This window comes from Pseudochaenichthys georgianus, chromosome 10 (assembly GCF_902827115.2).
Source record: "Pseudochaenichthys georgianus chromosome 10, fPseGeo1.2, whole genome shotgun sequence".
NCBI classification, from domain to species: domain Eukaryota; kingdom Metazoa; phylum Chordata; class Actinopteri; order Perciformes; family Channichthyidae; genus Pseudochaenichthys; species Pseudochaenichthys georgianus.
Window position 1 is genome coordinate 41,822,671 of NC_047512.1, and position 26,405 is coordinate 41,849,075.

At 40.9% G+C, this 26,405-nt stretch overlaps 1 protein-coding gene and 1 non-coding gene across 3 annotated transcripts in view; one reads left to right on the forward strand and one right to left on the reverse strand.

The window, feature by feature from the left end:
- Positions 1-6,218: 6,218 nt before the first annotated feature.
- Positions 6,219-6,290, reverse strand: trnaa-ugc (transfer RNA alanine (anticodon UGC)). Its single transcript has one exon. It is a non-coding gene; the product is annotated as a tRNA-Ala (tRNA).
- Positions 6,291-6,750: 460 nt separating this feature from the next.
- LOC117454174 (alpha-1,3-mannosyl-glycoprotein 4-beta-N-acetylglucosaminyltransferase B-like) overlaps positions 6,751-26,405 on the forward strand; it is a 49,610-nt gene continuing 29,955 nt past the window's right edge. For both annotated transcript variants that reach the window (XM_034093296.2, XM_071204538.1), the window contains exons 1-4: positions 6,751-6,998; positions 8,124-8,330; positions 20,550-20,687; positions 20,792-20,925. In XM_034093296.2, coding sequence (XP_033949187.1) covers positions 6,767-6,998; positions 8,124-8,330; positions 20,550-20,687; positions 20,792-20,925 — 711 coding nt within the window. In that variant the 5' untranslated portion in view covers positions 6,751-6,766. The remainder of the gene's footprint in view (positions 6,999-8,123; positions 8,331-20,549; positions 20,688-20,791; positions 20,926-26,405) is intronic.

The following is a 26,405-nucleotide window of genomic DNA, read 5'->3' on the forward strand; positions in this document are numbered from 1 at the left end:
TGGAACCATGGCAGACTATCCGAAACTGGAATTGGACGGGTCAAAGAGCGTTTTAATGGCCAAACTATCCTACAATTTAGGATTTTACAGAGAGGGTTATTTGTGAATAAACAACCATCTGTAACGTTTGCATTCAACGGGAGCACTAGAGGGCGAACACTTTCAAACGTAATTATAGGACGTATTAAGCGCTTGAACAAACGACATATTTGGTCGCAATAAGGGCCTGAACAATCTGCCCATTTGGTCGTATGAGTTGGAGGACTCGTTGAGATTTTATGATCCATTTATCCTCTGATCAACCATTGCCCTGCAGCACTATTTTTTGTCCAAGCCAAAAAGTCATTAAACCTCATCATGCTGATTGGCTTCTTAGTCACTTTGGCTTTCATAAATCATCTTTTGTTACATTTATCCAAAACTGTTTTTACGAATAGGTGGCACTATAGAGAGATGTAAGGATATCTGTTAAACTGCTCTGACTCTCGGAGCATCTCTGTCAGCAGAGGCAGCTGGCAGAAGAATAATGGAGCCTGCTTTTCAGGATATGTAAAGTTAACCTTGTAATGTGTTTTTGCTTAATGTAACCGCGGCCGCGCACACGGCCTAAAGTTTAGCTGTTCTACTGATCAAAGTTGCCCTCTGACTCAACTTGATCAAACAGCAAAAACTCCAGATTCAATTTAAAGAAAACACGATACAGTTGGCAGTCAACAAAAAGGCTTAAGATAAGGATTTTCTCCCAAGAGTATTAGTGTATTTCTCAATGAATTGATGTACTATTGTGCTTTGTGTCTTTTGTAGTGTGGACGGGCCGTAACTGTCTGCGCTCATTTAGTCGGTTTTTATACGCTGGATACCATTTTAAATAGCATAGTATGAATTCCTAATACATTGTTGTTGTTTTTTACTGGTTAAAATATTGTTTGTAAATGTGTCTATTTGATAATAAATGTCATACTCTTGGGGGAAAATCCTTGTCTTAAGCATTTTTGTTGACTGCCAAGTGCCAACTGTATCGTGTTGTCTTTAAATTGAATCTGGAGTTTTTGCTGTTTGATCAAGTTGAGTCAGAGGGCAACTTTGATCAGTAGAACAGCTAAACTTTAGGCCGTGTGCGCGGCCGCGGTTACATTAAGTTAAATATTTCTTCCAATTTATAATAATTTATAATTCGGATTTTGCGGAATGGATTATTGATTTAAAAACAACAATAATACTATTTATTTAAAGATTTTCCAAAGATCTTATTAGGGATCAAGCCATTGTTAGTGTTAGCTTATGGACTTCACAACTGAACCGACTAGGCAGGTTACAAATCATTCTCAATCTCATCCCTGCACACCGCCGGATGTTGATGTTGTGATGTCATTAAATCATAACAATGTAGGGACACACTCCTGTGATTGGCTGAAAATGAAGTAAACATCTGATTGGCTATAGATATTTCCCTGATATAAATTCTATTAAACCAAAAAAACCCAGACACAGATGCAGAGAGGTTCACACAAGAAAAGCAGTTCGTTAATGCAGACTCAGCGGTTTGTGAATGTAACAACATCCAAATAATCATAACCATTTGTATCTATTACTAGGCTATCAAGATTACCATAAAAGCAGCCACGCAAGGTATCTTACGCCGAGCAGGGGCCTATACTACGAACCTGGTTCAACCTAACCTGGATATGTTTGAGTTAGCCGGTTGGCCTAATCCAAAACATACGCGCTCTCGCTAAACTGTACTACGACGCGGGTTATCAAGTGGATCGCTCAAGCCAGCCGTGTCCTATCTAGTTAGGTGCGTGTTCACATGAAAGGGGTGGTATCTGGAGCATTCGACCAATCACAAACATGGAGAAGCGCACTGACAGCGCAGCGTCATACTTCCTGAATGAAAAGTGAACTTTAATACTAGTCAAAAATGAAGAAGTTAAACTTTAAATATCCATGACTTAAACACTTTATCCAGGATCAAAGCCACATAGCTGCACCTGCAAGGTGAATACAGCTGGAAAAAGAAAAAGTGTTTGAATGCGTACATTAACAGGTTTATGATATCACTGCCCGTCTAAAACACGATCTGACTTCAATTACATTTATCTCGAGTGTTTCGTCAACTTAATGTGTTGCTTAAAATAATACTTCTGCATACAGTATGTGACACTGTGAGTGTTGCACGGCCAGATACGGCTCAGCTGACTCAGATAAGGAGATATATGATACATTATGAAGTGATATGCCGCGGACTGTACTTAAAGGAATGGTCCACTCATTAGATAATTAATCAAAACTTCAGTATTTAGTGAAACGTTATGTTTAAACCTTACCCTGAAGAAATCAGCGATATTCCCCGGTAAATAATGATTTTATAGCTCTTTTTTATCAAGACCTGTATATTCCGTCTGGCCGCCGCCATGTTTGCCATTTTCAGTAGTCACGTGATGGTCGTGACGTCATCCATGCGTTCACTTTGTCAACACACGGAAACATGGTGGAGTATTTCAGTTCGGACTCGTCAGCAGAGGAACAAGTTTTGACCAATGTGAAGAGATTGGATGGGGGAATTCAGCCATACATATCAGTATGACAATACGACACCCTCTGTCCTAAGACCCTCACATCGTACAAGGAAGAACTTCCGAAGAAAACCCCAGTTTAAAGGGAACATGGGAGAAACCTCAGGGAGAGCAGCAGAGGAGGGATCCCTCTCCCAGGACGGACAGACGTGCAATAGATGCCGTGTGTAAATTGAAAAGATAATACATTTAAAACATAGGTAGTCCAGATGTTTGGAAATGCATGTGTGTATAATGGGAAGATGATATAAGATATTATATGTATCCACCCTTGCTAGCGATTCCCTCTCTAGTTTAGCATACTCAGCTTCGTTGTCCCTGGCCATAGAATCACGATTTTATGGGGCCGGAAAAACTGGGGGGAAATACACACTAGCCGGTACTACGCTATGTGGAAAGGCCACCAAAAACTGTCCTGGCCTGGACGTTAAAACGGGGCTAGCCGCTGCAATGGAAATGCGCTATAACATACCTTATTCTTACTCCGAGCACTACTTCTGCTCCTCCGTCGCTTCACACTTGCAGAGGGCGATTTCTCAACTGGCCGAACTGGTGTCCTGGTCGGTGATGACACCAGAAAGACCGATGGTACTGCATCTCCATTGAGTAATGGTTGTTCTTTAAATCCCATGTTATGTTTGATCATACTCTCAGAGTAGTCGTCCGGAAATGTGAAATGTTCGCTGCATACATGAGCCTGTAAATCTCTCTGTTCGGGCCGGCCACATTTCGCTAGCCACTGCCTCCGAATGTACTTCTTATGCTTACCTTTTGGCAACAGATGGAACCGAGCATTCCGTGGATTGTTCCTATCCGAATTATGGCAATATTTCGCGATACAGTGAGGTAATGATGTTACGTATTGCGCCGAGGCTTCGGAGCGTGTGTCGAGTAATCCCCGAAGCTTTTTGTGAAGCATGTACCGAGGCTTGTATTGTTTTGGGCCAGTGACGTCACCGATGACAAACGAAGCCTCGCTGCCTGTCGATACCACGTGACTGCTTCAGGAAGCGATTCAGATCGGTTGAACCGTTGAACCCCAACGCTCATAATACCCATGGATGTATAATAAGTTCCATATTACCCCTCCTGTACCCGGGCCCGGTGACACAATGGAATCAAGAGAGCTCAGACCCTCACTCATATAGAGGTCGGAACATGTCATAAGTATAAATAGATACAAGCATAAATAAATGTAGGAATAAAAACATGAATAAATACAGGAATAAATATGTTGCAGTGTTTTCAAGGAGCTTTAGTGTGTGTGCTGTGGCTCAGCTGGAAAGCAGTTGACTCATGACCGCAGGGTCCCTGGTTCAACGACTGAACAATACGTATGTGTTGTTGTTTATAAAAGCTACAGCTAAATGAGATAATGTAGTTAATAAATGTATTCTTTGATATGGTTTAGCCTTTCTCCGGCTACAACATGGTTACGTTTAAGAATATTAGTAAGGAATACAAATCCCTCTTTGCAATGTTTACCAGCCTCCTTAGGCTTTTCAATCACAATCATTCAACTGTAATACATACAATATTGTTAACATGAAAATATGATTTAATGTTCGTTGTTTAGAGTTATTCTAAGGCTTTACTCATTGGGGACTCGGTATGAGAGAGAGCACACTGTTGAGATGTCCAATCTGCCAGTTTTACACACTTTGACCAGCAGGGGGTTGTGTTCAGATGAAGCCCATGATGAAGCCTCATGACATGAACCCTTTTTGCGAACCAATTGGCTGGAAAGCTTCAAAGCTTCATAAGGCTTCATCTCGCCATCACTACAGTGAGGCATATTTGAAGAGAGAAACTACAGTAAATAACATGGAGATCAACGTGTCTTCGAAAACCAAACGCATGGATTACGTCACGTCCGGGAAATGGCGGCGCCCACAGTGTTGATGTTATTTCGGTATATAATCAGTTTAAAATCACTGATAATGTCATCGGATTAAAAAAAAAAAGAGAGAGCCTGGCAGAGACTGGTCTGTTTTATCGGATGATAATTTTTAAAAAATGAGTGTCATGAGCATACCATTCCTTTAATGTACTCTGATCCGGTTACTTATGTTGTGGCAGATATTTAAGTAAGCTTTCTTAACGCTAATGTTATAATAGTCAGATTGCTCTGAAGATGGAGGTGATATTCTATTAATGTTCACGTTCACACAGTCGGTGATTTTTGCCGGCCGTCTTTCCTGCGACGGCAGTTTTTCTGTATTTCCTTTCTCCTGTAATATGACTTGATCGCTTTAAACTCCGCACACTGAGCTCTGATTGGTCAGCAGGCGGTGCTTTCACTGAGTTGAGCTCTTAGCCTGCAACCTAACCTGGGCTGAAGTCGAATAGTCCATTTAGCGTAGGAACCTTCCTAAAGGAGTGAAATGACCCGGAAGTCCCTCAGTGGCAGCCATGATAAGTGCCGTTCGAATTCTCTAGAATGATGAGAATGATAGGAAAGGAGGTTTCAAACTTCCTTTATCACCTCCTTTAGCTTAGGAACCACTGGACCTCCCTAACCGGCAGGAGAAGCGAAAATGCTGCCCCACAATGCCTTGCAGCCGCAGCATTTGCCGTCACTCAACAGTCGGCCGTTCACGGAAACAACCGATTATGACCGAGAAATGATATCATGAAAGTTACGGTGCTTATTAAGCATTTTAAAACATAGGTGGTAAGTTGCCAATGTGCTTTGTTTTGAACGTTCATCAGTATTATAATCAAAAAGAGAAATATGAACGTTAGTTTTTACTGAAATGATCAAATAAAGTCAACATTTCACAGTCTTTACTGAGCTATGTGGGGTTTGTTCAACTTTTAAAAGATGTTTGAATGGTGATATACACAGTGATAGATGTTAAGGACTAACGTTTATAATAAATACATCTGTATTGATTTTAAGATCTTTAGTTCATACAATCATACGTATTGGGATCATTTGTATTAATGTGGACCGGAGGGAGAGGGTGACGAGCATAAGTTTCACTTTCCTTTTTTATTTCAATTCCAACGTTGGTCATGAAGAATATGTTTCTCTGTTGTCCACGTTCATAAAGCAAAGCAGCAGCATCAGAGCCCGGAGCAGAGTCTCTAGATGAGTTTACAGTAGTCCCTCGTTCTTATTAAACATCCATGTTGTAGTCCGCTGTATAGAAAACTGTGGTTGCCATAGTTTCCCCACAGCAGCAGACGCACACAATGACGTCCGCTGGCGCATCATAAACACGTCGGATAGTGAAAGTGCATTCGGATTCTCTAAAGTACCGCAGCCTCTTCTCCTAAGTCCTTTTGAATTCTCCTGTCCACTATCCCTTAACCCCGTGACGTTTCACTCAGAGGTCAAGGAATAGACGATAGGGTTAGAATTTAGGAGCTGATCTTTGGACTATTCGACTGCAGCCCTGGTCCCGACCAGGTTAGCTGCTTAGCATATATTACCATGGAGATCTAGCCTGCTAAAAAGAGAACCAGTTTCGGATGACCGGAAAGCCGGAGTTTTCCCTGAATTTAGCCGGCTAAGCGAAAATCCTGCTTCGCAGTATACCCCCCAGGTACTTGCCTTACAGTTTGTTATTTTTCTGACTGATAGCCGATAGTCAAATAATGCAATCTGCTAGGAAAACAGAAAGTAATGAAAAGTCATGGAGATGCCGGGGATTGAACCCGGGGCCTCATACATGCAAAGCATGCGCTCTACCACTGAGCTACATCCCCATGTAGTCGATTAGGTAAAGTTCAATACAACTTAAATGTACATGGTCATTGTTTCTCATGTTTAAACAGGTGCATTATGGTTATTATACTATTAATGAGCAAGGGAAGTTGTTGCGTTACACACACAGGACCCGTGTAGCCTAATTCTTTCTATAATGTGACTTTTATCCAATAACTCGAAGTAGCCTATACTCTTGATAAAATAAGTAACGTTACTACCCACCAAGGCTTTTAGGCTATAAACAGCTAGACAATACAACAAAACTAAATGAGAATTTGATCAATGCATTTCTATCATTATTTGTGTTCGTGCTGAAGCCTTCTCTTATTCTACCAGCGGGAGTCGCTGTTGCACTCCTTCATTCAGCGTTAGCACCTGGAAATGGGTCCCGCAGCAGGTGTTATGCACAGAATCCTTATTCATTGATGGAAAGCTCACAAGTACTGCCCACAGAAAGAGAGGTGTGAAGACAGGCATGCTTTGTGTTGTTAGTTGCTGGCATAGGGTAGAGTCACTCGGTGCTCTTTACCTGAGCGCTCACACACACCTGCTGCCCGCTGTCACCGCACCTGCAGGTCGGAACTCATACACGGACGGACCGCCGCTGAGAAATGAAATGAGACTTTACTCCTTCAGATTTGGATGTGTTTTGGCGATCCTCAGTTTGGCGTCCATATCTTGGATTATATCGATTCCCAGTAATGAAGGTGAGCTGTCAGTGTATGGAGCTAATTTCCTGCCATAACTCCACAAACAAACTAAACAAGTTTTACAAAAGTATGGGCTTATATTTGTGTGAACATAAAAATAATTTGTGTGTAAATATGTGATTTGTATATGTAAAACACCATCCACAAATGCATTTAAAAGATTTGCAAACTCACAAATACGTTTACAAATGTAAAACGGATCTGCAAATACGCAAACATATTTTACAAATAAAAAAAAGATCTTCGAATATCTCTTTACCATTTACAACTTTTGATCAAGCATTTGTGAATCCATTTTGTATTTGTCGACCAAAAATGCGCTAGTGGATCTCAAATCTCTGCTCGTGGATCTCAAATCTCTGCTTGTGAATCGTCTTTTTACACACACGGAGTTTTGAGAGAAACTTTAATATGCATGTTTTGAGTAAAGTTAAAAGGAATTGAAGCTATGATGAAATCGAAATATAGCTAGATATTTGGATAGATATTTAAAAGATAGAATAATATACAAATATAATACAACTCAAATGAAAATGAACAGCAAATGTATACAACATTTAAAATAGAAAATATATATCGATAGAGTTTCTGAATAATACAAAGAAAATACTGAAAAACACCCAATCAATATATAATGCAAATTGTTTACACTTGTTTGTGTGGCACTCTGTTTCTCTGTATCAGTATTAGCATATACTATACTTTAGATACTATACTTTAGAAAAGTAAAAGTACTCCTTAATTATGCAGAATCACAAATTTCCACACCATATCTTTTTAATTGATATATTATTGACACATTAATATGTTCATCACTTCAAAGTTGCATGTGCTAAAGGCGGGGTTCATTTTAAAACACTTTATATACAGTACTACTGGGCACGGCAGTTCAACCTATAATACTATATTTGAGTGTTTTAGTTGATTTATATTTTGTATTGATAATCTAAATCAGCAAAGTAAGTACTTGAGTAAAGTACTTGAGTAAATGTACTTAGTTACATTCCACCACTGGGTATAAGATTAGCACGGTTCCGATTCCGGCTGTTGAGATTGATCGGGTTTTGTTGAAACTTTGCATCAGGTCATTACTCTTGCTAATGTTGTGATTCAATGTCTCAGGCTCAGCGGCTCCGGACCTGCAGACCCTGTACCGGCGCCTGCTGGCGGCCGAGGAGCAGGTCGGGCAGATGGGCCGGGACTTCCGCAGCATCGTGGAACGTCTGAAGAACATGTCCAGAGCCGCAAACGCCACCAACTCCACCAACTCCACCAACTCCACCAACGCCACCCAACCCTCCCGTAATATCTCCACCGCCAACTCCACAGGTGCTGTTCCACTTCAAATTAACAAGCATGTGACCAGAGGTGTAAAGTAACTAAGTACATTTAATCAAGTACTGTACTTACTTAAAATGTTGGGGGACTTGTTCTTTACATGAGTACTTACATTCTATATAACTTTGTACTTCTACTTCACTAGAATTCAGAGGTAAGTCATGTACTTTTCCTCCACTACATGTATTTAATCCCTTCAGTTACTTTACAGATGTGGATGAATGATGTGACATCTAATCAAGTGTTAAATCAGACTTTAGTTCCACCTGGAGTAAATCCACCAGCTACCCTGCAGAATACAAAGTCATTCAAACTAGCTGCACCTTTACCAGCTTTGAGAACACTTTCATGATCAATCATTATAAAACATATCGTATATATTATTCTGAAATGGACCATTCTGCACAATCACATTGTGCTGATGTAGAAACTGCATGGTCTTATTTTTATCTTGGTTTTATGAAAATTATAGATAGACATGCACCTCTGCGTACATTTACAGTGAAGGGACGAAACAATCCCTGGTTTTCTGCTGAGCTGTCCAGTCTACTTCATGAGAGAAATAATGCTTGGGCTAAGGCTAGGAAATCAGGCTCAGAGGTAGAATGGCTACGTTTTAGGCAGCTAAGAAATAGCTTCACATCCCAAATAAAAAGTGCTAAATCAAAGTACTATTTGTCGGTTCCCACAGAAAACCTGAATAATCCTAGGAAATTTTGGAAAGCCATAAAATCGATTTCCACTGGTGATATCCCAAATGAGCTACCTCCGTGCCTTACCACAGCATCTGGCTCTATATCGGACAGGGCTACTATGCTAAATTGCTTTAATGAGCATTTTGTGTCTTGTGGCTCTCTGTTTGATTCTGTCACTGACTGTACTTCTGCTTCTGTGAACGCTCCAATCCTTGACTCTGAACAATGTGGTCTGGAAAACCCTTTCAGTTTTACTCCTTTAACTATTGGTATTGTTCATGAAGCATTATCCAAGTTAGATCCTAGGAAACCGGCCGGCCCGGACAACGTAGAACCTTTCTTTTTAAAGATAGCTGCAGATTTTATTGCTCCACCTCTTACTTCTCTTTTTAACCTCTCCCTCAGCACAAATACAATTCCAAAAGTATGGAAGTCTGCTTATGTCCTGCCTTTACTGAAATGAGGGGAGGCAACTATTTTAAATACCTATAGGCCAATCTCTAAATTGTTAGTTCTGGCTAAGGTGCTCGAACGACTTGTGAGTGAACAGGTAAATGAGTTTTTATCTATAAATGACATCCTGTCTAAACATCAGTCAGGCTTCAGAAAGCAACACAGCACCATCACTGCCACGATGAAAGTGGTGAATGATGTAGCGAGTATTTTAGATAATAAGTAGAGTTGTGCAGCTCTGTTTATTGACCTTTCCAAAGCGTTTGACACCGTCGATCATCGCATCTTAAAGCAGAGGCTACTCATCCAGCCATGCAGTGGGTGGTTTGTAAACTACCTCTCTGAAAGGTCCCAATGTGTTCATTTTGATGGACTGTCTTCTGAGTGGTTAAACATTTCTAATGGTGTACCACAAGGTTCTGTTCTAGGCCCGCTATTATTCTCCATATATATTAACAGTGTAGGTGATAATGTGGATGAAGCTACTTTACATTTGTATGCGGATGATACTGTGATGTATTGTGCAGGTCCCTCCATTAAAGAGGCTGTTGTTAAATTACAGGCTGTTTTTAACATTATTCAGACTCAGCTCTCTGAATTAAAGCTTCTTTTAAATGTGGATAAAACCAAGGTAATGCTGTTTTCTAAAGCTAAAAAGACACCAGAGCCTGTTTTAGATATTGTAACTACGCAAGGAACAACACTTGAAGTTGTTGCCTGTTACAAATACCTTGGTATCTGGCTTGATGATTGTCTCACTTTTAAACTTCATGTCAATAACCTGCTTAAAAAGCTGAGGGTTAGGCTAGGTTTCTTCTACAGGAACAAGTCCTGTTTCTCGCTTGAGGCCAGGAAAAGGCTCTGTGACCTTTTTACCTGTGCTGGACTCTGGTGATCTGGTCTATATGAATGCACCTGCCAATTGCCTGGTCAAGTTAGATGCTGCGTATCACAGTGCACTGAGATTTGTGACAAACTGTAAAGCATTAACCCATCACTGCACCCTGTATGCAAGGGCTGGTTTGCTTTCACTAACTGTACGGAGGCTCAGTCACTGGTACATTTTTATATACAAAGCCATGTTAGGGAAACTTCCATCTTATATCTGCTCCCTGATCTCACGGAAAATTGTAAGTGGCTACTGCCTGAGATCGAATGCTGTGGTTTTATTAAATGTGCCAACGGCTAGGACTGTCTTAGGGAAGACAGCTTTTAGATGCGCAGCTCCTCTGTCTTGGAATAGTCTGCAAAAGGAATGGAAACTGAACAATCTGGTGCCACTAAATGTTTTTAAAGCTCGGTTGGATGCTACTCAATCAGAGGCTATTGGTACCTGCTTATGTGGATAATTATGTAAATGATGCTGTATGATGTCCTTTTGTTGTTCTGTTTATGTTTTTATGTTTCATGTGGAACTACTTGAGCAGGTCTCCCTTGAAAAAGAGATCAATGATCTCAATGGGATTTGTCTGTATAAATAAAGGTTTGAAATGAAATCACTACTTTTACTGTCGCTACTTTAACTATATTTTGATGAGAATACTTTTCTACTTTTACTTGAGTAACATTTTGAATCCAGGACTTTTACTGTAACAGAGTATTCCAACACTCTGGTATTGCTACTTTTTAAGTACAAGATCTGAGTACTTCTTTTATCTCTGCATATGATGGGTTCTGGTTTGCAGGAGGCAGTTCAGTTCAACCCAGAAAAGTCATTGATATACAATATTAGTCCCCCAAAAACCTGCACTGTTCTTTGTTGTGTGAGAAATAAGCATGAGACCTGGGGGGTATACTACGAAGCAGGATTTTTGCTTAGCCGGCCAACTTCAGGGAAAACTCGGTGTTTCCGGTCCTACGAAGCTGGTTCTCTTTTTAGCAGGCTAGATCTCCATGGTAACTTATGCTGAGCGGCTAGCGTGCCCCAGAGCAGGTTAGGTTGCAGGCTAAGAGCTCAACTCAGTGAAAGCACTGCCTGCTGACCAATCAGAGCTCAGTGTGCGGAGTTTAAAGCGATCAAGTCATATTACAGGAGAAAGGAAATACAGAAAAGCTGCCGCTGCAGGAAAGAGGGCCGGCAAAAATCACCAACTGTGTGAACGTGAACATTAATAGAATATCACCTCCATCTTCAGAGCAATCTGACTATTATAACATTAGCGTTAAGAAAGCTTACTTAAATATCTGCCACAACATAAGTAACCGGATCAGAGTACATTAAGTACAGTCCGTGGCATATCACTTCATAATGTATCATATCTCCTTATCTGAGTCAGCTGAGCCGTATCTGGCCGTGCAACACTCAGTGTCACATACTGTATGCAGAAGTATTATTTTAAGCAACACATTAAATTGACGAAACACTCGAGTCAAATGTAATTAAAGTCAGATCGTGTTTTAGACGGGCAGTGATATCATAAACCTGTTGATGTACGCATTCAAACACTTTTTGTGTCCACGAGGATATCCATCAGGACCGATGATCCAGGACCACAGCCACGACTTGCGATCCAGGGCTCGCGAATCCAGGACACAGGACCGCAGGATCATCCATGACTCCGGATCCGGGCGTATATAGACACCAAAAAGAAAGAAATGTGGGGAAGCTGGGTTAATCGGAACATGAGAGTACACAGGTATCGACAGAGAGAAGGAAGAAGTAAGATGTCCCCCGACAAACTAAGCGTATATCAGCAAAACTAGGGGCTGAATCTAATCAGCCCTAACTATAAGCTTTATCAAAAAGGAAGGTCTTAAGCGCACTCTTAAAAACGGATAGGGTGTCTGCCGCCCGAACACAAACTGGAAGCTGATTCCACAAATGTGGAGCTTGATAAGAAAAGGCTCTGGCTCCCATTGTACTTTTAGAGAGTCTAGGAACAACCAACAACCTGCATTATTGGAACGCAATGCCAGTAGGACCGTAGGGTATAATGAGTTCTTTAAGGTAAGATGGCGCCTGCCCATTAAGGGCTTTGTAGGCAAGAAGAAGATTTTTTAATTCTATCCTGTGTTCTATAGGGAGCCAGTGTAAGGCAGCCGGAACAGGAGTAATGTGGTCCCTTTTCCTAACTCTGGTTAGTACACGAGCCACAGCATTTTGAATCAGCTGAAGCGACTTGACTGACTTCTTGGTACTCCCTGATAATAAAGAGTTACAATAATCCAGCCTAGAAGTAACAAATGCATGGACTAGTTTCTCTGCATCGTTTTGAGGCAAGATATGCCTGATTTTTGCAATGTTACGTAGATGGAAGTAGGCGGTCCTTGAAATTGATTTTATGTGGGCGTTAAAGGATAAATCCTGATCAAATATAACACCAAGATTCCTTATAGTCTCACTGGAGGCCAAATTAATGCCATCCATAGTTAGTATATCTTTAGATAATTTGTTTCGTAGATTCTTCGGGCCGAGTACAATAATTCAGTTTTGGTCGTGTTTAATATCAAAATATGTAAGGTCATCCACGGTTTTAAGTCTTTAAGGCAGTCTTGAATTTTATTTAGATGATTAATTTCATCAGACTTGATTGATAAATATAATTGAGTATCATCCGCATAACAATGAAAGTTTACAGAATGATTCCTTATAATATTGCCTAACGGAAGCATATATAATGTGAACAAAATAGGTCCGAGCACTGAGCCCTGTGGCACTCCATGGCTAACTTTGGTTTGCGTGGAAGATTCATCGTTAACACGTACAAACTGAGAGCGTTCAGATAGATAGGACCTAAACCAGCATAAACAGTTCCCTGTATGCCAACTAAGTGCTCTAGTCTTTGCAATAGGATATCATGGTCGATAGTATCAAATGCAGCACTGAGATCGAGCAAAACAAGAATAGAGACAAGTCCCTTGTCTGAGGCTATTAGAATGTCATTTGTGACTTTAACCAGAGCTGTCTCTGTGCTATGATGTGTTCTAAAGCCAGACTGAAAATCTTCAAATAAATCATTGTTTTTTAAGTAATCACACAACTGTTTTGCGACCGCTTTCTCAAGAATCTTTGAGAGGAACGGAAGATTAGAAATAGGTCTATAGTTGGCTAAAACCTCTGGATCGAGGTTGTGCTTTTTAAGAAGCGGTTTTATCACTGCTACTTTGAATGATTGTGGAACATAGCCTGATAATAAAGACATATTCATAATATTTAATAAAGAAGTGCTAATTAATGGAAAAACTTCCTTCAACAGCTTAGTTGGAATTGGGTCTAACATGCACGTTGATGGTTTAGAAGAGAGAATCATTGAATTTAATTGTTCAAGGTTTGTGGCTGAAAAGCATTCTAGTTTACTATCTAGTGTAATATTAGAACTTACATTTCCGGGAGCTGTTGATAACACTATACTGGTCAAAGGCAAGAGGTCATTAATTTTGTTTCTAAGAGTAACAATTTTATCGTTAAAAAAGCACATAAAATCATTACTACTGAGTGCTATGGGAATAGAAGGCTCAATCGAGCTGTGGCTCTCTGTCCGCCTGGCTACAGTGCTGAAAAGAAATCTTGCATTATTCTTATTCTCATCTATTAATGAAGAGTAGTAGGCTGCTCTCGCTTTACGCAGTGCTTTCTTATATTCATTGAGAGTAATATGCCAAATTAAACGAGATTCTTCAAGTTTAGTGGAACGCCATATCCTTTCAAGTTGTCTAGACTTTTGCTTTATTTTGCGGGTTTCGGCATTATGCCATGGAGCTAATCTATGTTGTTTTATTTTCTTCTTTTTCAAAGGAGGTAACAGAGTCTGATTTTATTCGCAGCGCATCTATAGCACTATCAACAACATGATCAATTTGGGGTGGTGTACATTTTGTATAAGTTTCCTCCCCTACATGCAGACATGCTATCGAGTTAAGTATTGGTGGAATCTCTTCCTTAAATGTGGCTATAGCACTAACAGATAGGTTTCTGCTGCAGGAGCTTTTGACTAATGCTTTGTAGTCTCGTAACAGTACTTCAAAAGTTACTAAGAAATGGTCGGATAAAGCAGGATTATGCGGTTCGACTAATAGTTGCTCAATTTCAATACCATAAGTCAGAACAAGGTCGAGAGTCTGATTATAGCAGTGGGTTGGTTTATTTACACTCTGACAGAAACCAACATAATCTAATATAGAGTTAAATGCAACAGTAAGGCCATTTTTATCATCGTCAACATGAATATTAAAGTCACCTACGATAATTACTTTATCTGTTTTAAGAACCAAAGTTGATAAAAACTCAGAGAATTCTGATAAGAATTCTGAATAGGGACCTGGTGCACGGTACACTGTAACAAATAAGATTGGCTGCAAAGTACCAAAGATCAACTCAGTGAAAGCACCGCCTGCTGACCAATCAGGATCAGAGCTCAGTGTGTGGAGTTTAAATCTATCAAGTCATATTACAGGATAAAGGAAATACAGTTTAAACTGCCGTAGCCTATGCAGAGAAGACGCCGACGTGTCGCACTTATCATTCATATCACATCATCAATCAGATCATCGATCATATAATATCATAATATTTCCTTATCTGAGTCAGCTTCTCGAGCCGTATCTGGCCGTGTAACACTTACATTGTCACATATACTGTAGGCTATGCAGAAGTATTATTTTAAGCAACACATTAAGTTGTAATGTAATTAAAGTCAGATCCACTCCTGTCTTAGATGGGGCAGTGATATCATAAAACTGTTGTACGCATTCAAACACTCTCGTTTATTTATTTATTAACAAGTTGTTATATATTCACCTTGCAGGTGCAACTCTGTGGCTTGTATCCTGGATTATATGTTTAAGTCATGGATGTTTAAAGCTCATATTTGTCTAATATTAGTTTACTTTTCATTAATGAAGTATGACGCTGCGCTGTCAGTACACTTGTCCCTGTTTGTGATTGGTCAAATGTAGCTAACCCCGCTCCTTTCACGTGAACACGCTCTCAGCTGGTGAGAGAAACCCTGGCTTGATTTACCGAGTTGATAGCATGGTTGATAGGCTTGTTTGAGACAAGCGAGACCTGCGCAATTGCGATCAACGTCTTGCTAGTGCGTTGCATGATGGTTAGTCGTTTTGTCCGACTTGCTCTGGAGGCTCGCCTACATGAGACGTTGAAATCTCGCGGGATAAAGACGCCCGCAGCCTTGAGAGCGAGGCGTGGCGAGGCGGCGCAGTTTCTCTCCACGGGCTGCGGAAGCGAAATGCTTGATGGGAAACGACCAAGCCCCCAGGAAGTGCGCCGGACTCAGATGAAAATATTCGTGCTGGCCAAACGGCTGTACTACACTTCCGTTTGGTTGCCAGGCCCGGAAACACTTTTTCCCATTGACTTACATGGGGAAATAGTGGTCTGTAAATTGTTGGATAATTTTTTTTAAACTAACCAGTATGAACACTTGTATAGCCCTTATTATAAACATTCGTTCCTCAAGTTGTAAAAATGTGCTAATAACGTTATTCTGAGAGTTATTTCCCTCTGCATTATGAACGCGCATCTAACCCACGGGACCGCGCCGCCCGGCACGTTCATTACGTGTCCCGACTAATCAGAGCACACTGTGCTTACAGGAAAGGGGGGGGCTGGAGCTATTGGAGCTACAACGAGCCGTTAAAGGCAGAGAGTGAAATTCAGTGAATACACGTAGTTTACAGAGATGCTGTTTGAAAAACCAATGTGAGTTGCGTTTATCTTTACCCATGGATGCACAATAAGAACGGACCCATATCGTCTTACTGCCATCCCACGGAGCTGTAATAATGGATATATTGCACATGTTTGCTATAATTCATTATCATACTACATGTTAATAATAGATACATAATACATACATACATACATACATACATACATACATAATACATACATGTATGATTAAATCTTCTACCGTAAATGTTGTATTAAATAAAGTTAATATTACTTATTATTATAAGTGTGTATATATATATATATATATATATATACACACACACACAGTGCAATCATTCTTTCATGCTAAATTAAGCTCTGTTGGATATCACTAGATCCTGTTACAGCGTAATATAAGTACATAACGATTGATGTGTACATTAGCATAATGACTAGCTAGCCGCTAGCTGCTAACTGCCGCCTCGTTAATATCAAATCCATCATAATAACAAACCATTACCATGCTGTCATGAACGCGCGGTGCTGTTACGTGTGCGCGAATTGACGTGCTTGATGTGAACGAGCATTTTGTTAAAGTTGCGCATGCGCTATGAGCGCACATACGGGTAGTTCTCAGGCATGCTGGGTAATCTGTGACGTTTCGCTCTCTCAAAAGTTGGGCCATTTTATCATCATGCGCTAATGAGCAACTCTCATAGGAATGAATGAGGCCCCGCCTCCCACGCTGTATCCAGTTCTTATTATACATCCATGGAAACGACTCGCTGGTATCTCGAGCTGAGCGCTCATTGGTGGGTTTTACCCCGTGCTGCTGAAGAAACTCTCCAATTGGCTCTGCAAAAGTTTCTTGTTGTTTTGTGTCAGTTTTACATCGCCACATCGATTCCCATTTTTCATCATTGTTCCACAATGTTTATCATCATGAAATTAATATATATATATGTTATACTATACTTGCACTACTTACCGTTTTCATACTTTATATATCTTAGCATATGCATACACACTGTTCATACTGCTCACAGGCTGCTGTGTATATCTAGTGTATTAATACACACTGTTCATACTGCTCACAGGCTGCTGTGTATATCTAGTGTATTCATACACACTGTTCATACTGCTCACAGGCTGCTGTGTATATCTAGTGTATTAATACACACTGTTCATACTGCTCACAGGCTGCTGTGTATATCTAGTGTATTAATACCCCTCACTGTTTATTCATCATTCAATTCATTCTATATTTTATTCTGTCTATTGTGTTTCACTTTACTGCTTGTTGCACCTGGTTAGAAGCTAAACTGTATTTCGTTGTCTCAGTACCTGTAATCTGTGCAATAACAATACAGTTGAATCTAATCTTGAGTAGGAGCACATGTATTTACTTAGTACATATCTGACAATAACGACACAACACATGTGTGCATTCTTTATAAATGCAAACCGAGTCAAGCCGACTCCGGAGGTGGCGGTATGCACCTTAAAGTTGTTTGCGATCCGCCAAAAAACCGAGAGAAGAAGAAGAAGATATATTTTTTTATTTTACCAGGATGCAGTGACACAAATATTTGGGAAGGCTTAGCCTTCCCTAGCCTACAGTACCCGCCGCCCCTCCAGGCAGGTAGGCCATCCAGTTAATGATTGGTCGTGCTTTTTACAGTACTACGGCTTCCACAGATGACGTTTTTTAATGTATTTTTTGTCAAAGCACTTCAGATATTCATTGCTATCGGGATGTTAAGAGCATTCCAAAAAGTGTATCTCGAGCCGGTTTCTCAAACTTACCTACCCCACCTTTAAGAAGTGCGAATGCTGTGCATTCCACTATAGAGAGGCGAAGTCCCTCCCTTTCCGGTGGACCTCATGGGACCTTATTTCGGAAAAATTATGTATTGAAGTCAATGGCGAGAGAAAACGTATCTTTCGATCCCGTTTGAATTGTGCCATGAATTACACATATGATGTTTGTCAATGTTAAAAAATCATTTCCATGTCAAAAAAGTCACAGTTTGTCGTAAAACTGTTGAAATATAAGACAATGAAAAATACGCAACTAGAAAGACTACAAATCCCAGAGTCGCGTACGGGATGTCATAACTGTTTTCCTCCACTAAATATAAGTGATAGCTAAGATAAGATAACTTTAACAAGATGCCTGTGTGCTTAGTACCAGGTTGTTATCATACCAGCGTCTTGCTCGTTCTTTCGCTTCCTGTCTGATTAAAGGACCAGGAGTGAATTTTGTGAACCCTTTGATACTGTCACACCGGTGTGATCATTCTATAATACACAGTTTAAGCCCGGATGCCCCCGGGGGAGACATGCTAACGCTAACGCTACATTAGCATCGGCGATCTTTTCTACTTCATGCTATCTGCACAAATGGTTGACATTAAACATTAAAAAGACCAGGCAGTTCAGAGAGAATCAAAGGCAGGCAGGCAGCTTTGCATGACATTCTTCTGGACGTGTTTCATTGTGTTGATAGTGAGGGTAGTCAATCCCTTGTTTGGCAAGACAGTAGTGACGGCCATCTTGGTGACGTGTGTTGTTGTTCGGGACCAGAGATGTAGTTCATTGAGTGGTTTCACACAAAAAAAGTCTTGCTTCACAGTTTTACGGAAAAATCTTTTTTTTTTACTTGCAACATTTATCTTTTAAATTGACAAACATCATATGTGTAATTTGTGGCACAATTCAAACGGGATCGAAAGAGGCAGCCGAGCCCGGGGGCAGCCGAGCCCGGGGCAGCTGGGTCCGCATCGGGGGCTACGGATGCGGACCCAGCTGCCCCAGGTAGGGATGAATATCGTGAGAGATTAAACGGGGACTGTAGAAAGTGTGGTGAGTGTGAGAGGGAAAAATGTGGAAACAGGTAAACGGGTGGAGGACGATGTAGCAGGACAGTTGAGGACCGGGGCTGCGGGACAGGTGGAGGCTGTTGGCACACAGCAGGAGCTGCCGTCTGGCTCTGGGCGGCAAAAAGAGCTTAAACAGGCTGCAGACAGTAATGAGGTGACAGAGATGGACACAGACGGTGAGGGGCAGTGGTGTAGTGGTCGTTGGATCACCGTCCCCCCACTTATTTGGAGCATGATTTTTTTTTTTAATAGTCTAATAAATATTTAAATCATTGCGAGTGTTATTGGTTGCAAGTGTGTATTTGTTCTGATAATGACGAAAACATCATACATTTCACAGTAATTAAAATAAAAACGTAGCTCAAGTATTTATGCAACTTGATTATTTGGTGTGTGTGTGTGTGTGTGTGTGTGTGTGTGTGTGTGTGTGTGTGTGTGTGTGTGTGTGTGTGTGTGTGTGTGTGTGTGTGTGGGTGTGTGTGTGTGTGTGTGTGTGTGGTGTGTGTGTGTGTGTGTGTGTGTGTGTGTGTGTGTGTGTGTGTGTGTGTGTGTGTGGTGTGTGTGTGTGTGTGTGTGTGTGTGTGTGTGTGTGTGTGTGTGTGTGTGTGTGTGTGTGTGGTGTGTGTGTGTGTGTGTGTGTGTGTGTGTGTCACACCAAGTGTCCCTCTTTGTGCGGGACTGCACTTGTTCCGCATTTGAGTGACAGTCGCGCAGAAAGGCCGGCTCGGTTCGCTGACGGCCGGCTCCGCCCTTTATTATTATATGTTTTAAACGGCATCATGTTGCGCTGACAGGCGACAGAAGTCCACAGAGGTCCACAGTGTACCCCCCCATTGACAGTTCACGAGCGCGCCCATAGTATCTCTACCTGTTCTCTGTCTCCTTCCTCTAATGCAGGCTTTAAGGGTTGCTTGTTTAAACATTAACCGGGGTAGAAGTGTACAGAAAATAGCTTTAGTGTCTTTAATCAGGAAAAAATGAGATGTGATATTTCTGCAGGAAACGCACAGTGATAGCCTGAATGAGACGGACTGGCGAATGTGGTGGGGGGGTCAGTATGTACTCAGTCATGGCTCTAACCTTAGTGCTGGAGTAGCTGTTTTTTTCTCCCCCTCTCTAAATGTTAAGATTGTATCCAGCACAGAGATAGTTGCAGGTAGAGCCTTGATGGTGAAAGTGGAACTGTTAGAGTTATTTTTCACTTGTATTAATGTGTATGCACCCAATCAGGGCCCTGCATGTGTATCTGTGTTTCAGTTATTAAAAGACAAGCTAGACACTAGTGTACAGGGGGAGTGTGTTATACTGGGGGGGGGGGGGACTGGAACGTTTGCACTAATGTCACTTTAGACAGAATCAGAGATGGAGTACTTGAGTCGTGGACTCGACTCGGACTCGCGCATTATGATTATTTCAAATGTGTGCTTTTCCTCTATATTTAACCTGCTAGCTACTTTATTATTGCTTGCCTTTTATCTGATATGTCACTTTAGCTGTAACGTTGTTGCGGGCCTAATAAAATCATTCTGATTCTGACTCTGTGATCCAAATCTCTCCTTCCTGTGGACAGAAACAATTGGGCTGCAGTCAAAAAATGCTGGCCCACAGATGTTCCTTCAGCCTAACATTTACCTGTACCTGCCCCACCTCAGACTGCACCCAGACAGCCTGCTGCCCAATGTGCTGCTGGGACAGGGTCGCCGCGGAGGTATCGTATATAACCATTACCATTATTAAGTTTTCCTATCAAATCATGTTGATCTCACAACGTAAAAAATGTTGCTGACTCTGATATTGTGTGTGTGGTGTCAGTGTCCATAGTGCTGGGCATTCCCACAGTGAAGCGTGAGAAGCAGAGCTACCTGATCAGCACTCTCGGCTCTCTGTTCTACAGCCTGACCGCGTCACAGCAGCAAGACCTCCTCGTGATTGTCTTTGTCGCTGAGGTAAAACAAACACACACACACACTCACTCACTCACTCACACACACACACACACACACACACACACACACACTCACACTTATTTCACGGCTCCATATATGATCATTGTCCAAGCAAACAATTCAGAGGTGAAAGAAGTACTCACATCTTATACTTGAGTAAAACTAGAAGTACCAGAGTGTAGGAATACTCTGTTATTAAGTAGAAGTATAAAAGTATTAGCATCAAAATATACTACTACTAAGTACTCATTATGAACATTGGCCCATTTCAGATAAAATATATATGATGTGTTTTTTTTTACAATTATATATGCATTAATGCAGGGGTGTCCAAACTACGGCCCGGGTTCAACTGACGCTTTTTGTTCATTTTGAATTGGCCCTCAGCTAATTCTAAAAGTGTAATGGAATAGAGTTTGGCCCACCTGAAAGCTTTTCTTATATTGTACTTTTTAATATATATATATATATATATATATATATATATATATATATATATATATATATATATATATATATATATATATATATATGTTTCGCTGTGGGGAAACTGTGAACCTCTGTCGCCTGTCAGCGCAACTTAAAAAAATAAAATAAAGGGCGGTGCCGGCCGTCAGCGAACCGAACTGGCCATCACTGACGACCGGCCGTTCTGTGATTGTCCAGAACACACAGATGGCCAGTCTGCCCCTGCCTCTGGAGAGCTGTGATGGAGGCTGTTCTCGTAACCCTGTAAGGCCCACTGTTGTAATTTTACAACCTTACTTTAAGCTATTGTTACAACCCGGCTCCGCGAAACGTAACCATGGTTGACCATGGTCACCATGGTATTCCATTGCCAATGGTTGACCACAAAATACCATGATGGTCACAGTACCATGGGGAAGAAACCATGGTCTGGAGACCATGGTTCAAATATTCATGGTCTACCATGATTTCTTCCCCATGGTACTGTGACCATCATGGTATTTTGTGGTCAACCATGGTATTACCATGGTTGGCAATGGAATACCATGGTAACCATGGTATTCCATTGCCAACCATGGTAATTGTGACCATGGTCTGCCATGGTCACAATGTCATCTCCAGAAACCATGGTCAGCCATTTGAATATTTGAACCATGGTCTCCAGAAACCATGGTCGACAATCATTCTAATGAGGCTCATGCAGGCACCGTCACCTGATGAATGTATATAAAATAGTCTTTACATTTTCACCAACTGTTTAATGAGCATTTAATGAGTGTGTGTGCAACTATAGAGTGACAGTGTACTGTAGATTAAATTAAGTGCAATTAACATGATCTATACAAATATTTTAAAATTAAATGCTTGAAACTATTGAAAAGCTTGTATTAATTTATATTATTTCCAGTCTGGTGGACCATGGTTTATGTCCATGGTACTGGTGGACCATGGTTTATGTCCATGGTAGACCATGGTGTACCATGGTACACCATGGTAGACCATGGTGTACCATGGTGTACCATGGTGTACCATGGTCTACCATGGTACACCATGGTAGACCATGGTTCATTTAACCATGGTCTACAATGGTTCATTTCGCAGGGGGCTGCAACAAAAGACTGGGAGGCCTTCCGTGGCAAATGCTGCTATTTAAACCCGTATTTATCGTGTACAATGTCGCTGTTTTGGCATGACTTTATCGAACTGATCTGTACACAGGACTGATGATCTGTACACAGGGTTGGGTTGTAACGGAATACATGTAACGGCGTTACGTAATCAGAATACAAAAACCAAGTAGCCTAACTGTATTCAGCTCGCGTTACATTTGATAAACAACTAATCCGAATACAGTTACTTTCGTAAACCTGAAGTGAATACATTTTTGGAATACTTATTGGAATTATTGGTGGAAAAGTTTCCTCACAAAATGTATCCTATATTCATTACCGGCAGAACTGTGTGCACAGCGCAGCAGCATGGCTGTGAGGCCCCGCCCCCACACGCAGATGAGAGAGAGATCTCTTTTTAAATATATTGAAAGTTAGAAACGGAGATGGTTCGATAAAACGTGCAAGATAACGTTTATGTAGCATTTCTTTATTGTCGAAATGATGACATTTCATAACTGGATCAAATCAAAGTGAATGGCCTGCTGCTGCTGAAGGCATGGGGCAAATATAAGTCCTTTGCCTAATTTATAAAGTAAACCTTAGCATCTCAACTTGGCAACTGCAATCAGTTACAGCTGCCCTAAGTCTGTAGCCAAGTCTAATAACACCAGTGTACACATTGCTGTGTCAATACAGATATGTATTTATTAATTATTGGTCTTTACTAGTCATATACCTGGTTTATCGTAGCAAGCAGTGGAAACTCCCCTCAAGAAGCGACAATTGCCAAGGGCGTTGCAACCCTCACTCGCCAATACGGATATTTATTTGTTAATTATGTGTCTTTACTGGTCATAGGCTACACCTGGTTTATCGTAGCAAGCAGTGGAAACTCCCCTCAAGAAGCGACAATTGCCAAGGGCGTTGCAACCCTCACTCGCCAATATTTCATCATAAATATAGCACGTTTGTTTATTTTAGCAAACCATGCTCCAAGTAAAGTTGAATAGAAATGATAATGTATAATCTTTTTGAAAAATAGAGATCGCACATCAGTCCTGTGTACAGATCAGTTCGATAAAGTCATGCCTAAACAGCGACATTGTACACGATAAATACGGGTTTAAATAGCAGCATTTGCCACGGAAGGCGAGTGGCAGCTACACTATACCTTCTCTTACTCTGGCATCTTGTGGCAACTCCCGTTGAGCAGCGGCAGATGCCTCGGCAAGTGGTGGCATCTGTGGCATATGCCGGAAGGACTTGCCACTGCCTGCAGATGCCACGAAATGCGCTTGCTGTCTCTCGCTCGGCCTCGCCTCCTGTCCTCACAACTCTTATTAATCCCGGTACCGGACAATTGTTATTTGTTCCTACTCGTAACCGAGTTTTGCTTCCCAACCCGGCCACTGTGCTACACTTCCCACCCCGCTCCGCACCGCCCCGTCTAACTGTACAGAAAGCGCCGAGATGCATTTCCTTATGAATCGACAAGCAGAACCGAAACTAACATTTCTAAACGAACAATGGCGGACAAGGACAATTTGCGAATGAGTTCTGCCTTTTGTAAACTGAATTTATCAATAATTTGTCAATAAATCTGGGCGAAAAACGTCACTTGTCCGCCGGACAAGTCAATTGAAAGATCTACTTGTCCGATATTGTAAATAACACGTCCCGGACGGTGGGACGTGTACTTTTTCGCACACTGATAATACATTATTTTATATATATTAAATATATTTATTCTTATATAGTCTTATATATAAAACTGGTACTTTGAGTGCAACCTTGATGTTAATGTGGCCCGAGTTGAAATTTAGTTTGACACCCCTGTCCTAAAGCATTGATTACAAAGTGAAATGGGAAACAGAAAAATCCGGTAGAACCAGTGATGCAAACACACACACACTGGCCTTTAACTCTGAAGGACTTGTTCTATTTACACTGATATTGAGATGAGATCTATACCACTCCCACAATTGTTGTAATCTGATGAAACTTTAGCTTTTTGTATTAACAGTTCAGTTTCTGTATGGTTTAAGCGAACGAGCTAACATGTTAATCAGTAGGCTTTAGGAGCTGTTAGGCCAGTTCTGCAACATTGAACTGAAACCAGCTAGCTGTTACCCCATTATTCCAGTCTTTATGCTAGGCTAAAAGTACTACACTTAAGTGCAATTTTGAGGTACTTGTACTTTACTATTTCCATGATATGCTGCTCTGTACTTCTACTCCACTACAGTTCAGAGGTAAATGGTGTACTTTTACTCCACTACAATTATTTAATACCATTAGTTACTTTACAGATTTGGATTAATGATGTGAAATATAATCAAGTCTTAAATCATACTTTAGTTCCACCTGGAGTAAATTCGGTTGGAATTTTCTTTTGCAATACAAAGGTTCACTTATAGTATAGATCTAATAAAAAATTATAAGCTGCACTTTGGTATTGGATTCACAACGGTTTTATTAATACGAGCGCTCCACACATATCTAAGTAATAAACTCTTAAAAGCAAACTTTCCCACATTGTTATCTACGTTTCCTCTCATAAATAAATAAATCATCAGCACTGATTGAAGCCTGGAGCAGTCTGCACCTGTTTTTATTCCTCCACAACAGTGTTGTAGTCAAGTCACCAATTCACGAGTCCAAGTCACTCTCGAGTAGTGTTGTCACGATACCAACATTTTGGTTTCGATACCGATACCAAGTCAAGAATTGCGATTCCGATTCTTTTTCGATACTTTTCTTAAAAAAAGTCTTAAATGTAATTATTGTGCTTTATTTCACACCAGAACCATAACCATAACACAAACTTTGAAACAATGAGAACAATAAATAAAATAAACAATTAAGCATCATCTATAAACAACTTTTTTGTTTTTCGCTTCTGGCGTCTTTTCTGTCAACAAACCGAGGCGCAGCGGCAGTTGCACTCCCACTTGCAGCCTGGATGCTTCTCGCTTTCTGGCCGTTTATCAATCGCGAGTACACATGCTGCAGAGCAACTATTTCAAGTATACTACGTCATCGAGTGGCGCCGAAGGAATGTTTAAATGCATGTTAAATGCCCAGCATTCTGCGCCACTCTATGACGTAGTATACTTGAAATAGTTGATCTGCAGCATGTGTAGTCGCGATTGAGAAACGGCCACTCACATGCTCTGGCAGCTAGCGCGTGCACGAGAGAGGGGAGGGACTTAGAGCATGCTTGAGAGGGAGGGACTGCAGGCACAGCTGCAGTGCAGGGAGTGGAAGCAGAGCGCTGAACACATACGGCTCTTATAAAAAAGCTTTCTCACCGGAGTACTTTTCCCTGTCATTCTTAAAGTACCGATACTAATGAAACGGAGGAATCGTAACGTTTTTAATGGCAGGGTATCGCGGTACATTGCTTTTATCCTGTCATGTTATACTAATGTGTCTATTGAACTGCTTTGAAGCGAGTTTGGCTACAATTCTTGTAATAGGTGCTATACAAATATAAAGCTTATTACTAATATTAATTATTATTATCGTAAATGACCTTTAATATGTCCAACTATATTTAAAATGCGTTACCTTTTAGAGAAGTGATTATATTTGTATGCCAATAGTTTCTTATGGTAAAGTTTTCATTTTGCACTTTTATTTTGATAGTAATAAGATCGGGACTCTTATTTTGAAGGAACTTTTACCGGAAGTCAATGGTCAACGGGGTAGTGTAAACACACATGTATAATGACGGATATATGACGAATACATTAACATACACTAAATAGTTGCATTCGGTTTTGAGCACCTGGCTGGGCACAAGGGCACAAGCTCTTACGTTGGTAATGATTGTATCCAAGCAAGGGTGTGCAATAAACAGATACCATCAGCTGGAGAGTCTGACCATCATTCAGCCGG